We start from the raw sequence: 15,271 nt of genomic DNA, 5'->3' as shown, positions 1-15,271 counted from the left end.
AAGGAGAAGGCTCATAGCAAGCATGAAGGACTTCACCCACCAAAGTGAGGTGGAGCTGTGACAGAATGTCCATCTGCCTGGCCTGCAGAGGGAGGGAGACCAACACTCAGGTTGCTGGCATAGAGAGGTCCACACTGGGCTGGCATATGGTGACAATGACAGTAAAAGGAAGAGAAAGAGGAGAGTGTAAGGAGGCAACAATGGCCTGGATCTCTATCTTCTGTCCAGCACCATGTTCTGAGCTCTTGTTGCATCTTGCCCAAGGATTTTGCCAGCAGCTCTAGCAGGGGCGGCAGGGTCTGCAGCAGTAGCGGTTGGTGATGCAGGAGAGGTCAAAGCCCCCGGAGTTGATGGGCACTCCCTCACAGCTGAGGATGCTGCCAACAGCAGCAGAGGTGGAGGAGCCCACAACAGTGTTCTGAGGGAAGGAGCTGAGGATGGGTCCAGGCAGGGTCACCACCACAGGGGAGGGCTCAATGACAACAGTGGAGTCCTGGCACCTCACACAGCAGGGCTCATTGCAACTGTTGGCCAGTGGGGTTGGGCCACAGGGCTGGCAGCAGGGCTGGCAAGGCTTGCAGCAGGACATGTCTTGTGGCTGGAGGTGCACCTGAGAGAGAGGGCAAGTGCAAAGAAAATGGGGCACATGAGAAGTATCACTTGACCCAAGCACAGCTGACCCAAGGCTTCACAACCCAGCATACTCTGTCCTCCTCAAAGCCTATGAAACAATTCAACTAAGTTCCAGCCTCTCTCTGCAGAAGAAACTTCTCTCCCAGCAAGATGTTCTCAGGCCTGAGATAGGGTAGCCCCTATCATATGAAATATACATCAAGTAGAGACCTATTGTTGAAGGAGGAGGAGAAGAGGCTTCAGACTCACCTGGTTCCCAAGAAGGATGCAAGAGAAGTGAATGAGAGAGCAGAGAGATGAGCTGCCTTTTATAGCATAACTGCGGTGCCAGAGGCAGCTTTGTGGAAGGAAGAATTCTCTGAGTAGCTCGTGATAAATGCAAACCATCCCAGATAGCACAGGCTGTGTCCTGGTTTCCTGCTCTGCTTCAGTTTACATTTCCTGCCCTCTGTCACGCCCTTTCCCTTTAGAAGGCTTCTGTCAGTGCCAGGGTGAGAGCCCCAAGGGTTTCCAGGGCAGAAACAGGCAGGAAACTTGGATGAATTGCTGGTGGCATCCCATGCATGCAGGTGATGTGCACCTGGCTCATTCCTCAAGGCTTGTTTGTGACCAGATTCTCAGGAAATGGGCTCTTGTACTAGTGTGGTCCTCAACTCCTCCTTAGGACAGTCTCCATTTTTTTTATTTTTTCCAGTTGCTGCAATATGAGATAGTTGGACTAAATCACACCTAGTGCAGCTGAGCATTACCCCTTCCCTTTGTTGGGCTTGCTCACATCATTTCCAAATGGTGCTTTTGAGGGGATTCTGTGAGAGCCAACTCTGCTTCCCCCAGGAACAGCTTGAAGGCTAAGTTTAAGTGCTCAGCCCTAACCTGGGTTATATCTCTGTAGATGATGGAGAACGGAATCAATATGGACGACCAATGGGATCTGGTATTGTTCCTTTACTGCACGAGTATTGTACAATGTAGTGCGTACCGAATGATGACGAGAGAGAGAGGGAGAGTATTTATTAAGGGAACCTTTACAGCTTATATAGACTCGGAGAGCATTGCTGGCATAGCTTCATTGGTTCCTCACAAGTGACCACACATCGTACTGCTATTGATTATTGGTTAAACTAGTAATAACACACAAGGTTGTTGATGCAGGTGAGTGTCCTGTTATTCCAAGATAACTCTCTGTGTTTATAGCTGCCAGTGTCCTGCTTTAGTTACGTTGTGCAGGCACAGCACTGTTTTGCTACACTGATAGCTGCTTCTGCACTTATGCTGAACATGGCCTACCACCATGTCAGGCTCTAAGCCAATACTGCCAGATGGCTCACACTGCTTATTGCCACCACTACCACACTTCTCCATCTGTGACATACTTGTGTCCTGCATCAAAGCTGATGACAGAGAACTACCTGCTCCCATGGTTCTCTCAGACCTCTGTCACCTGCATTTCTTCTCCCAACCATCCATCCCTCCTTTTCCATCTTTTGGTCTATCCCCTCTGAGTGATTCCCAGATAGACTTGTGCTCCCAAATTTCTGAGATTCAAGCATGAACATCACCTGGTAAGAGCTGTTTTTTTGTGAACAGAGAAGGACCATATGGAATGTGAAAGTGGGAGTCCATCATGGGCACAGCAATCCTGAAATGCCAGAGTTTTCAAATTTTTAGGTAGTAAGGAGAGGGCTCAGCAGATCTGCAACCTTGGATTCTGGCAGGCATACCTTGGCCTATTTAGGAGACTGGTTGACAGAGTCCCTTGGGAGGCAATCCTGAAGGGCCAAGGAGTCCAGGATGGTTTGATACTCCTCAAGCAGGAAATCTTTGAGGTGCAACAGCAGGGTGTCCTGGTGTCCTGAAAGACAAGCCTTGCTGGCTGAACAAAGAGCTTTGGATCTCAGGAAGAAAAGGAAAATCCTGTGGCCTGTGGAAGAAGGGGAAGACATCTCAGCAAGGCTACAATGGTTTGGTAAGGTTATGGGAGTGAGAAAATTAGAAAGGCCAAAGCCCAGCTAGAAATTAATGTTTGCTGCTGTAGGAAAGAAAAACCACACCAGACATGTTTCTATAAATGCATTACAACAAAAGGAGGAGTAAGGGAAATCTCCATCCTCAGTTGGATGCAAGAGGAAGCATAGTGACCAAGGCTGAGGCACTCAATACCTTCTTTACCTTAGTCTTTAATAGGAAGACTTTAATAGTCCAGACCCCTGAATGGGACAACAAGGATGAAGAGCAGTATGAAACCTCCATAATCCAGTGACCTACTGCACCACTTAGGTGCACACAAATTTATGAGGCCATATGGGATCCATCCAAGGGTGATGAGGCACCTGGCAGAAATGCTCACCAAGCCACTTTTCATCACTTACCAGCAGTCCTGGCTAGCCATGGAAGTCCCAGATGACTGGAGATTGGACCCATCTACAAGAAGGACCAAAAGGAGGATTCAGAGAACTACAGACTTGTCATTCTGACCTCAGTGCCAGTGGAGATCATGGAACAGATCATCTTGAGTGCCACTATGCAGCCTGTGAAGTGAATCAGATGATCAGTCCCAGCCAGTATGGCTTTATGAAGAGCAGGTCCAGCTTGATTAACCCAATCTCCTTCTGTGATAAGGTGACTGTCCTGAATGGACAAAAAAAACTCAAAATTGCTCTGAATCAGACGAGGCAGAAGTTAGTAGATCTGGTTCTTTAGGCTTGCGTGAACATGTTTCAGAGCCAGAATGAGCCAGGCGGGTGTGCTTTTGGCCACGTTTGGAAAGAAGGCTTTCTATAGGTTGCAATACCAGGGTTTCACCCCTAGATCTGGGTTGCTACTGGCCATTATTGCCTTGGGAAATCTGTAAGTATCAGCCCAAAGAGCCAGAGGGTTGTCTGGCAATTGTCCACGCTCTGGAAGGAACTACAAGCTTCGCTTGGGAGCTGAACTGTGTTTTAGTTTACCCAGAGAAGACAACAAAGACCCCTCGCTGTTTTCAGCGTTGTAAAGCCCAGAGGACAATCACATGTCCTGCCAGGCCGAGAGGCGAAACCCCAGAGGAGCTGAGTCCCCAGGACAGTTTTGTTTGACTGGAGAAAGGAGCGAGCACTGCTACAAAAGGATTACAGCCGAGAAACCTCCTCTCTACCAAGCTTTCAGCTACAAATCTTTTGGGAATAAATCCTGCCTCAGTAATAAGCTGCAGGCACCAACAGAAAGTGAAATGGTGCTCCTGCAGTTTCCACGTGGTCGACACTGTTTTGGTTTGTCTAGATCTTGCTGTGTGCCAGGAGGTATCAGGATCAGTGAGTAATTACAATATCTGATTTTTATAAGCATCTATTGAAGGTCTGTTGCCTTAGGGGATTCTGGAGTTCCCCCCCCCTTGTGGGCCATCGCCGGCTTCATTGCCGAGGTTCCTTTTCTTTACAGTTTAAATTGCTGTTTGTTGTTTCTGGATTTTTGTACATATTGTTTAAATTGTTACTTGTTCCTGCTGGTGAAGGATCTGTTCCAGAACCAAACACCTCGAACCTGTAAATAGGTTTTAATTAGTGGGGGTTTTTTTGTGGGATTTTTATGATTAATAAAATTATTAATATTTTAATTAATCGCTCTGCTTATTGAACATTAATATATCCTTTTATAGACCTCAACAGTGACTCACTTAGTGGATGAAAGAAGACTCTGCATCTGTCTACCAGGACTTCAATAAAACACTTGCCACCATTTCCCACAACATTTTCCTGGGCATGCAGGCTGCTCTTGACTTAGACAGGAGTACTTTTCACTGGATTAAACATGTCTGCATAACCAGAGCCAAAGAGCGATGAAGAATGATGAGGAAAAGGCTGAGGTACTCAATAACTTCTTTACCTCAGTCTTCACTGCAAGGGCCTCTAGCCACACTCCTGGTGTCATGGAAGACAATGCCAGGAACAGGGAGGAAGCACTGCCCATCGTAAGTGAGGATCAGGTTGGTGATCACCTGAAGAACCTGAAAGTGTTCAAGTCCATGGGACCCCATGGGATACACCCACGGGTACTGAGAGACCTGGCAGATGAGGTTGCTAAACCCCTCTCTATTCTATTCCAAAAGTCATGGCAGTCTGGAAAAGTCCTCACAGACTGGAAAAGGGGAAACATTACTCCCATTTTCAAAAAGGGTAAGAAGGCAGAACCAGGGAACTCCAGGCCAGTCAGTCTCACCTCTGTGCCCAGAAAGATCATGGAGCAGATCCTCCTGGAGGCACTACTGACTCAGAAGAATAGTGAAGAGGTGATTGGGAACAGTCAGCATGGCTTCACCAAGGGCAAATCCTGCCTGACAAACCTGGTGGCCTTCTCTGAACAGGTGACAACATTAATAGCTGAGGGGCAAGCAACTGATGTCGTTTGCCTGGAGCTGAGCAAAGCCTTCGATGCTGTCCCGCACCACATCCCGGTCTCCAAGCTGGTGACACATGGGTTTGATGGGTGGACCACTAGATGGGTAAAGAACTGGCTTGATGGCTGCACCCAAAGAGTGGCTGTCCATGGGTCCATGTCCCAGTGGAGGCCAGGGACAAGTGGAGTCCCTCAGGGATCAGTCCTGGGACCAGGCTTGTTCAACATCTTTGTGGGTGCCATGGACACTGGCATTGAGTGCACCCTCAGCAAGTTTGCTGACACCAAGCTGTGTGGTGCAGCAGACAGGCTGGAGGGAAGGGATCCATCCAGAGGGACCTGGACAGGCTGGAGAGGTGGGCACAAGCCAACCTCAGGAGGTTCAACAGGACCAAGGGCAGGGTCCTGCATGTGGGTCAAGGCAATCCCAGGCCAGCACAAATCCAGGCTGGGCAGTGACTGGCTGGAAAGCAGCCCTGAGGAGAGAGACTTGGGGGTGCTGGTGGACGAGAGGCTCAACAGGAGCTCTCAGTGTGCACTTGCAGCCTGGAAAGCCAATCAGATCCTGGGCTGCATCAAGAGAAGTGTGGCCAGCAGGTCAAGGGAGGTGATTCTCCCCCTCTGCTCAGCTCTGGGGAGACCCCACCTGGAGTACTGTCTCCAGTTCTGGAGCCCCTATTACAAGAGGGACATGGACATGCTGGAAGGTGTCCAGAGAAGGACCACAAGCATGAGCAGAGGGTTGGAGCACCTCTCCTATGAGGACAGACTGAAGGAGTTGGGGCTGTTCAGTCTGGAGAAGAGAAGGCTCCAAGGTGACCTCATTGTGGCCTTCCAGTATCTGAAGGGGGCCTGCAAGAAGGCTGGGGAGGGACTTCTCAGGATGTCAGGTAGTGATAGGACTAGGGGGAATGGAATGAAGCTGGAGGTGGGGAGATTCAGGCTGGACATGAGGAGGAAGTTCTTCCCCATGAGAGTGGTGAAGCCCTGGAATGGGTTGTCCAGGGAGGTGGTTGAGGCCCCGTCCCTGGAGGTGTTTAAGCCCAGGGTGGATGAGGCTCTGGCCAGCCTGATCTAGTGTGAGGTGTCCCTGCCCATGGCAGGGGGGTTGGAACTAGATGATCCTTGTGGTCCCTTCCAACCCTGACTGATACTATGATACTATGATACTAAGAATGGAGTTCAATGCAGTTGGTGGCTGCTCATATGTGGTGCTCCCCAGGGTTCAGTACTGGGGCTTGCTCTCTGTAACATTGTGCTGGGTTACACCATCCTTGATGGGTACTGAAAGAACCCAGCCTCCAGCTAGACAAAAGAAACTTGATCCAGGTGGGCACAGAGACTTGGTTTTCCCCCTCCCAGAAGGAGGGGTCCCCTGGGTCAAAGGTGGTCAATTCCACTTCCCCTTCCTGTCCAGCAAGCCTATAGGAAGGGCAGACACCTTTTACTTCCCACTCTTTCCCTACTTTGCCTGCTGGAGAGATAGAGCATCAGCTGCTGCTGCTTCCTGCACTGACCATGTGCTTTCCAAGCTGCATCCAGGCTTTCTAAAGAGCTGAATCCACATACATCCAGGGAATCCAAGGCCATGTGGGCTTGGTTTTTTATATTTCTTATTTATCCTTATCCCTTTACCTTTGTAAACCCTCCCCCTTATTGCTATATATATACTTCATTAAAAATTTACCTCTTTTACTTCCAAACCAATTCCAGACTATTTCTTTGTGACTTTACCTCTCCTTTTCCCTACCTGATTTTGTGTTACATTATCTTACCAGGAAAGGGAGGGGGGAGGAATCTCTACTTGTTACCATTTGGGCTTTCAGACTCCATGTAAAGCTCAAACCAGCACAAACATCTTCATCAATGACCTGGATGAAGGGACCAAGGGCACCCTCAGTTAGTTTGCAGATGACAGTTGAGGAGGGGAGTTGATCTGCTGGAGAGTAGGGAAGATCTGCAGAGGGATCTAGACAGGTTGGAGAGATAGGCAGAGGACAAGGGGATGAATGCCAGGTCCTACACTTGGGTCACAACAGTGCCATGAATGCTCCATTGTTTGAGAAAGAGTGAATGGAAACTGCCTGGAAGAAAAGGACCTGGGGTGATGGTCAACAGCCTGTGGAATATGACCTAACATGTTCTGATCTAGTTGGAGATGCCACTGGTGAATGCAGGGAAATTGGACTAGATGATCTTTGAGAGTCCTTTCCAACCTGATGCATTCTATGAAACTATGATTCTATGTGCCCAGTTGTCCAAGAAGGCCAACAGCATCCTGGCCTGGATTAGCAATGGTGTGGCCAGAAGGGGCAGGGCAGGAATCATCCCCCTGTACAGGACACTCTTGTGGTTGCAGCTCAAAATCTGAATTCATGTTTGTGGTCCGCACTCCAAGAGGGGCATTGAGGTGCTGGAGCTTGTCCAAAGAAGGGCTTCAAGCCTAGTGAATGATCTAGAGCAGAAGATTTCTGTGAAGCAGCAGAGGAAAGTAGGGTTGCTCAGCCTAGAGAAAAGAAGGCTCAGGGGATATCTACAACTCCCTGAAAGGAGGTTGGAGTGAGGTGATGATCTGCCTGTTCTCTGAGGGAGAAAAAAAAAAAAAAGAAGAAGGTATAAGTCAAGAGTGAAGAGCTTCAAGTTGCCTCAGGGAGCTTTAGCTTGGAGATGAGGAGCAGTTTCTTCAGCAAAAGGGTTGTCAAGATGTGGAGCAGGCTGTTCAGGGCACTGGTGAAGTCAGAATCCACAGAAGGATTCACAATAGGCATATGGGGGCTGCTGAGGGGCCTGGTTTCAGGGTGACTTGGCAGGACTGGGTTAAGGGACAGATTTAATGCTCTCATCCAACCAAAACAGTTCTATGAAGGGATCCACTCAGGGACAAGACCTGCACAGGCAGGCAGGATTCTTGGCCTTCCTCCCTGTACATAAAGCAAGAAACAGAGGTCAGAGGAAGCAGAGGCTGCACTGCAGTTCTCTAAGCACATCTCTTCAAGGTCAAAGGTACCAACATTGGGCAGTAGATAGGCTCCTTCTGGCCAGGAACACATACTGCTCTGTGATTCTGAGAGAGATATCAGGGGAGAGCCCTCCTGGGCATCATGATGAGAGGCACTCAGGTACAGGATGACACCTGTGTGTTTGTGCCTGGTAAACATCAGCAATGGGGGACTCTGCTGAGGAGGTGCTGGGGACCATGCTGGCAGAACAGGACTCAAGTACCCCTAGGAAAACACAGGCCCCAGAACTGCTTCTGGTGTTACTTGAGACCTGTAGAGACTTCACAGATGAGGATGCAAATGAGTCCAGCAAAACTGTCCTGAGAGGACTGTTAGTGCTGCAGTTGGGTCAAAGCCTCCCAGCAGAAGCCCACCTGTATGGAACCATGAATGACCATCAGAGAAGGATGTGGGGAGCAAGAGGCAGTTCCTCTCACACGGCAGTCCTTGGGCGTCTGGAGGAAAAGCATGAGAGCAGTGCCCATTTCTGACAACTTGTCCACAAACAAGCCCCCAGTAATGATGGGGTTTCTCATCACCTGCCTGCAAGGGATGCCACCAGCTCTGGAGCTGAGTCTCCTTCCGTTGATGTGCATCTGCCCCGGAAACCCTCAGGGCTCTCATCCCAAGGATGGGAGGCACCATACAAAGCTGCCTCCAGGCCTGAGGCACTGCAGCACTGCTATAAAAGGCAGCCCAGGTCCCTGCCTTCTCATCCTCTTTCACCTCCTTCTCCTTGGGAACCAGGTGAGTATGAAGCCTCTTCTATTCATCCTTCAAGATCAGATCTTTCCTCAATTTATGACCTCTGAGAGTTATAAGCTGCTGTAGCACAGGGCTAGGAGCTGCTTTTCCTGGGAGAGGAAAGGGTAAAGTTCTGCAGAGAAAGGCTGGGACTTAGCTAAGGTAGCTGCTGGGCTTTGAGATGGGCATTGTGTGTGCTGGGCCAGAAGGGGCCTTAATGACATGGCTGCTTCTTGTGTGTCTCCTTTTTCTATTTCCTCCTTGTTCTCTCTCCCAGGCGCACATCCAGACCCAAGCCATGTCCTGCTGCAAGCCCTGTGAACCCTGCTGCCAGCCCTGTGGCCCAACCCCACTGGCCAACAGCTGCAATGAGCCCTGCTGCAGGCAGTGTCAGAGCTCCACTGTGGTCATTGAGCCCTCCCCTGTGGTGGTGACCCTGCCTGGACCCATCCTCAGCTCCTTCTCTCAGAACACTGTTGTGGGCTCCTCCACCTCTGCTGCTGTTGGCAGCATCCTTAGCTGTGAGGGAGTGCCCATCAGCTCCGGGGGCTTTGACCTCTCCTGCATCACCAACCGCTACTGCTGCAGACCCTGCCGCCCCTGCTAGAGCTGCTGGCAACAGCCTCAGCACGAAGCAACAAGAGCTCAGAATGTGATGCTGGACAGACAACAGAACTGCAGGAGAATGCCTGTAATGTTTCAGATCGTTCTTTCATTTTCCTCTTCTCCTCTTTCTCTCTTCCCTTTACTATTGCTGTTTCCCTATACCAACTGTTACAAATGCAGTAGTGGTTTATGATTTGTGTTACAGAACAACACCAACCTTTGCAATGCCTACCACCTGTTGGTCTCTGTCCCTCTGCCCGACAGGCACAGGGGCAGTCTGCAACAGCTTCAGCCCATCTTACTGCCTGCTCCTGGTGCTTCCTCTCAGCCACCTTCTTTTCTCCTCTAGACTCATTAAAGTTGTGGTGCATCCAATGCTGTGCCTCTGAGTCCTTCTTCAGCAACTCTTCTACTCTGCTCAGAGGAAAAGCTGGAGGAAGGGGAGGCTGGGACTCCCTGCAGGGGATTTTGTCACTTGGCAACACAGCTGATTAATTTCCTGTTTTCAGGAATGAACTGATGGTTACTGCTGCTGAGGGATGCTCAGCGGAGTGGGTGCCTGTTGTAGATTTGGCTCAGCTGGCAGCCACTTACATAAAACTCCCCTACACTACACTCCCAGCAGGGCAGGAAGGAGAATCAGGAGCTAAAGAATAAACAAAAGTCTGTGGGTTGGTACCAGGAGAATTTAATAGAATTATACAAATAATAACAGATCATTTCAGAGAGAGCAGCAAGTGGAAAAGGAAGCACAAAACCCTAGAAGTGGAAGAAGAGTGAGAAAACTCTGGGAACAAAGTATCATGGGTCACAGCCTGAACCCCAAGCCCCATTATCCGTTGTGCCAGACAGCTCTTTCCTTATACAACAGCATGGCATCTGCATGGTATTGAATCCCCACTGGCTAGTTCAGATGGGTGGCTTGGTTGGTGTTCTCTCCCACCTAAAACCCAGACAATATCTCAATCTATCTTAGCTTCCTTGGGCAACCTCTCCCCCAGTGTTCTCTCCTCTGCCCAATTACACTTAAGGAAATCTTCCCCCATGCTCTATGATACAGCTGACAGGCACCTGGGTAAGGGTGTCCTGCTGTGAGGGCATGGCCCTGCCCTTCAGAGTGGCCATGTGGTTCCAGTGTGCCCAAGGTATGTTGCTGGGCAGATCTCCAAGCAGCAGGGACTGCAGTGCTGGGAAGATCCTGGCGTGCATGTGAGGAGCAGAGGTGGTGTTAGCAGAGATAGGACTGGCCCTACCTCAGAGCACCTGGGGAGTCCACGTAGGGTCACCCTCAGTGTTTGTGTTGGGCTTCTTTTAGTGCTCAGTGCCCAGGAATTTTCCGGATGGAGAAAGATGGTGTCTGTTTCTAAATGTGGGCAGGAAGATCATGAGGGGAGCCTCATGTTGTCCATCAGGCACTGTGCCCAAGACATAGCTTTGATCCCAGTGTTGACTTCAGGAATTCCTTTTGGGCACTCAGGAGACCTCAGACACCTGAGTGCTGCCAAGATTTAGAGCACTGAGTGGGGCTGAAGGCTAAGAGCCCTAAGGGACTTTGCCAGTATCATTGGAAATCACACTGAGCTGTTGGCAGCAAAAGTGAAACCTCAGATCCTTTTGGTGGGGCAAAAGTCCCCTGAAACAAGCCATGAGAAGGCAGAGGGTCACTGCACTGTGGGGACCCCAAGTTGCTGTGGGGATGCTCTGTGCACTGCAGCCATCTGCCCACTTACCTCTGTCTGCCTGTAGATGGTTGGTGGTGGCCAGAAAGTTTGTCTTTGGTCACTGGATGCTCCCCTGGAGCTGCAGCAGCCCATGGATTTGTTGGGTTCACAGGCAGTGAAGATTTCATTGCATAGGCTGAGTGTGACTCAGCAATCCTAACCAGTGAATGACCAGTGAATGGTCAGTGACCTGCTGCACCACTTTGACACACACAGGTCTATGGGAATGGAAGGCAAACACCTGAAGGCATTGAAGGAGCTGTTGGCAGTGCTCACCAAGCCACTTTCCATCATTTACAGCAGTCCTGGCTCAGTGGGGAGGTCCCAGCTGACTGGAAATTGGCAAACGTGATGCCCATCTGCAAGAAGGGCCAGAAGGAAGGTCAGGGGAACCACAGACCTGCCAGGCTGATCTGGTGCCAGGGAAGGTCCTGGAGCAGGTCATCCTGAGTGCCATTCTGCACCATGTGACCCAGGTGACCAGGCCCAGGCAGCAAGGGGTCATGAAGGGCAGGTCCTCCTTGACCAACCTGGTCTCCTTCTATGACACCTCCCTGCCAGGGGATGAGGGCAGGCTGTGGGTGTTTTTTACCTGCACTTTAGCAAAGCCTTTGGCAGCATTTCCCACAGCATCCTGCAGAACCTGGCTGCTGCTGCCTTGGCTGGATAGAGGCTTCCCTAAGTCAATCACTGGCTGCTGGCTGAGCCCAGAGAGTGCTGTGGAATGGAGCTGGATGCAGCTGATGGCTGCTAGCAGCTGGTGCTCCCCAGGGCTCAGTGCTGGGCCAGGTCTGTTTAATGTCTTTATCCTTGATCTAAATGAGGTAACTGAGTACACCCTCAGTAATTTTGCAGATGACACCAAATCAGGTGGGAGTGTTGCTGGAGGGTAGGATGGACCTGGCCAGGCTGAATTGATGGTCTGAGGTCAGTTGTAGGAGGTTTAACAAAGCCAAGTGCAAGGTCCTGCACTTGGGTCAGAACAATCCCATGAACACTCCAGACCTGGGACAGAGTGGCTGGGAACTGCCCAGCAGGAAAGGCCCTGGGGGCACTGGTTGACAGCGGCTCAAGATGAGGCAGCAGTGCTCAGGTGGCCAAGGAGGCCTCCAGCAGCCTGGCCTGGATGAGCAATGGTGTGGCCAACAGGAGTAAGGCAGGGAATGTCCCCATGTCCTGGGCACCTGGAATCCTGAATTCAGTTTTGGGCCTCTCACTACAAGAATGACATTGAGAGGCTGGAGAAGGTCCAGAGAAGGGCAACAAAGCTGGGGAAGGGTCTGGTGAACAGGGCTGGGGAGGGGCAGCTGAGGGAATTAGGGTTGTTTAATATGAAGAAGAGGAGACTTGCTCTCTACAACTCATTGCTCTCTACAACTCCCAGAATGGAGTGAGGTGAGGCTTGGCCTATTCCCCCTAGTGTCAGGTGATAGGATGAGAGAAAATGGCCTGAAATTTCATCATGGGAGGCTTAGCTTGGATATTCAGACATAAGTGATCAGGGATTGGAACAGGCTGCCCAGGGAGGTGCTGGACTCACCATCCCTGGAGGTGTTCAAAAAGATTGTAAACACAGCAGTTGGGAACATAGTTTAATGGCCATGGTGGTGTTGTGTTTATGGTTGGACTGGATGATCTTAAAGGTCTTTTCCAACCAGAACAATTCTATTGTTCTATGATCCCATTCTACACCCCATCATGCAGCAGCCTGAAGGAAAACCAACCAACACAACAGTTACATACTATACAGTGAGTGATGAATGGTGGAGCCCTCAAAGGTAGAGTTTAGCAAAAGTCACCTGGTTAGTCAGCACTAGAGGATCTCTCAGTCAAGCTGGTCCTGCCCCATCACAACTTTTACAAACTGTAGGAGGGGATAAAGTCTCCAAAGTGCACATAAAATTATGCTGTGGAAATCAGTCAGGGCTGGTCTTGCCTCAGGCAGAGAACCTTTGTGCACAGGGTGGGTGATAATGGAGCATGGTGAAGTCCAGTGTGTGCCTCTAGGGGATTTGGTTTAAATGAGGATAACCAACGCAACCAACTCTCTGTGGCAGTTTGAGTCTGATGTCTAGGAAATTTTCTACAGATCCTGAGCAGAAAACTGGTAGAATGTAAACAAATTACCATTGGATGTAAAGGGGCAATAATGATAAGGTCTAAATGATCCCATTGGTCTGAAAACTGGCATAAAGTTAGTTGTATAAACTAACTTTGCTCTCCCTCAGCTCTAGCAGATACTGGCTGGGGGCTTTTGCTTGGCTGTTGCTGACCTTGGCTGCTTTCTTGTTTTTGCTAGGTAACTTAACAAGCTACTCTCTGCTCTTCTGAAGGGGGCAGAGAGGGGGAAGGTATTGGTAGCCCCCTGGTTTTGTCCAGGGGGGTCCTTGAGTTGTTTATAAATTGCAAATATATGTAAATATTGTATATTTTATAGATATTCTTTGCATTCCATATTTCTAGGTTGTAGTTTGCTTGTAAATTGTGGCATTTTAGGCTGGGTGCCTCCTGTTGCTGCCACGCAAGATACACCTCCAGTGTCCAGCCTGGTGGGCTGTGTATTTCATACCCATAATGTCCTGCTCCCTATAAATCCATCTGCAAAGTCTCACACTTCCTCTTTCTTCCCTCGCTGTTCCCATGGGAGATGCTCCCTATCTGTTAATCGAAGGGGAGTTATCTCAAGGCCTCTTAGGCCTGCCTAGGCCTAATGCCAGGAGGAGAAGGGAGGAGGGAAATCTCAGATCTGCCCAGCTGAGATTGGAAGCGGGGGAAGAAAGAGCCCTGGGGGTTTTGGGTGTACCCTCACATAGGGAGAAGGGAAATGTTGGTAGGCTCTTGGTTATGCTGTAAGGGGATTCTGTATGCTTTGGTATCTCTTTTGTCACTATGCTTGTAGTTCTCTGTAAAACACTTTACTGCTTTTCCATTTAAACTTTCCATCACTTCTGCAATCCATTTGTGAGTCTCATTTTTCTGCCCTGGTGGGAGGCAAGAGAGGATCTGCCTAGCCTCAAACCAGGACAAAATACAGCTTCATTTGCTTCCATCCAAAACTGAACTGGCAATTTTATTTTGGGGGATAGTTCTCCAGATTAGTTAAAGGATAATTTCAACCACCACACTCTGTTACCCTGCCCTGTCTGTCACCACTCCCACTGTCTCTAGGTGCTCTGTCAGTGCTGCCAGTGTGAGAATCACTTGGGTTAACAAAGAATGAACTTTGGTCAAACAAAGAGAAATGCTGTGGTGATGGAACCAGAATTGATTTCAGTGTGCCACAGCCCTAAGCTGCACACCATCCTCCAGCTGTGAGCTTTGTCATCCACTCATGACAACACTGACCAACCCTGTTCTGCCAACAATAAACTTTACAGCATTCCTTGGGCCCAGAGTATAAGGACACATGGAACCCATCTTCAGAGGTGTGCTCAGGGAATGAGATCAGTTACATCTCTTTTCCTGTGTTGTGGCCCAGCACATGATGGGAAGGAAACACCTGCTCAGGAAATGTCTGACCACACCTAGAATGAGGTGCAGGTAGAAAAAGAGAGCAGAGAGAATTTGGCAAATTTCTCATCAACATGTCTGGCTTGCTGGAACTGACCACTGCCATGAAAGAGCTGAGTCCTGTTGCACCCCGTTGGATGTCTGTTCAGTTTTTGTTGTGTTGGCTTCATAACAGTGTCATTCTTCAGTGCCTCCTTCACACTGAGGGAGAGCTGCCAAGGTCTTTGTCCAAGGGAGCTAAAGCTAGGGTGAGACATTCAATCAGCTGAGTGTCCCTTGGCAGCAGTGACCATCAGTGTATTCCTGAAAACAGGAAAGCAATTAACCATATTGCCAAGTGACAAAATCCCTGGAAGGAGTCTCAGGCTTTTGCCCTGAGAGGACTGGAAGAGCTGCCAGAGAAGGAAGGAGGACTCAGGCCCAGGCTTAGATGCAACACAACTTTAATGAGTCTAGGGAATAGAAGGAGGTGGCTCACAGGGAGCATGGAGTGGATGGGGTGGATCTGGTGCATGGTGTCCATCTGCCAGCCTGCAGAGGATGGGAGACCAATAGGTCCCCAGAAGCTGGCACTGGGACAGAAAAGGGAAAAGAATGGAAGAAGGCAAGAATTATCTGAATGATCATCTGTCCAGCATCATACTTTCATGTTTTCAACATTCTTGTGCAAGGATTTTGCCAGCAGCT

At 49.6% G+C, this 15,271-nt stretch overlaps 2 protein-coding genes across 2 annotated transcripts; one reads left to right on the top strand and one right to left on the bottom strand.

Annotated features, from left to right (window-relative positions):
• Positions 1–280: 280 nt before the first annotated feature.
• On the bottom strand, positions 281–1,020 carry LOC104298709 (feather keratin Cos1-1/Cos1-3/Cos2-1). The gene is made up of 2 exons (XM_009898801.2): positions 883–1,020; positions 281–610 (listed from the first exon to the last, which is right to left on the bottom strand). The coding sequence occupies exons 1-2, from the start codon at positions 1,018–1,020 to the stop codon at positions 281–283; spliced, it is 468 nt and encodes a 155-aa protein (XP_009897103.2).
• A 7,085-nt stretch (positions 1,021–8,105) lies between these two features.
• On the top strand, positions 8,106–9,354 carry LOC104298710 (feather keratin Cos1-1/Cos1-3/Cos2-1). Its single transcript, XM_009898802.2, has 3 exons — positions 8,106–8,123; positions 8,619–8,750; positions 9,025–9,354. Exons 1-3 carry the CDS (start codon positions 8,106–8,108, stop codon positions 9,352–9,354), a joined length of 480 nt encoding a protein of 159 aa, XP_009897104.2.
• The last annotated feature ends 5,917 nt before the right edge of the window (positions 9,355–15,271 follow it).

The sequence above is a fragment of the Dryobates pubescens genome, chromosome 36 (genome assembly GCF_014839835.1).
Source record: "Dryobates pubescens isolate bDryPub1 chromosome 36, bDryPub1.pri, whole genome shotgun sequence".
In the NCBI taxonomy this organism is placed as follows: Eukaryota; Metazoa; Chordata; class Aves; order Piciformes; family Picidae; genus Dryobates; species Dryobates pubescens.
The sequence above is the reverse complement of the archived record's forward strand: the minus strand, read 5'-3'. Positions and strand labels throughout refer to the sequence as shown.

Coding starts and splice junctions, on each gene's coding strand:
- LOC104298709 (XM_009898801.2), bottom strand. CDS start 1,020: ATGGTTTGCATTTATCACGAGCTACTCAGAGAATTCTTCCTTCCACAA. Junction 611..882: donor GCATCCTTCTTGGGAACCAG/GTGAGTCTGAAG, acceptor CCTCTCTCTCAG/GTGCACCTCCAGCCACAAGA.
- LOC104298710 (XM_009898802.2), top strand. Junction 8,751..9,024: donor TCCTTCTCCTTGGGAACCAG/GTGAGTATGAAG, acceptor TCTCTCTCCCAG/GCGCACATCCAGACCCAAGC.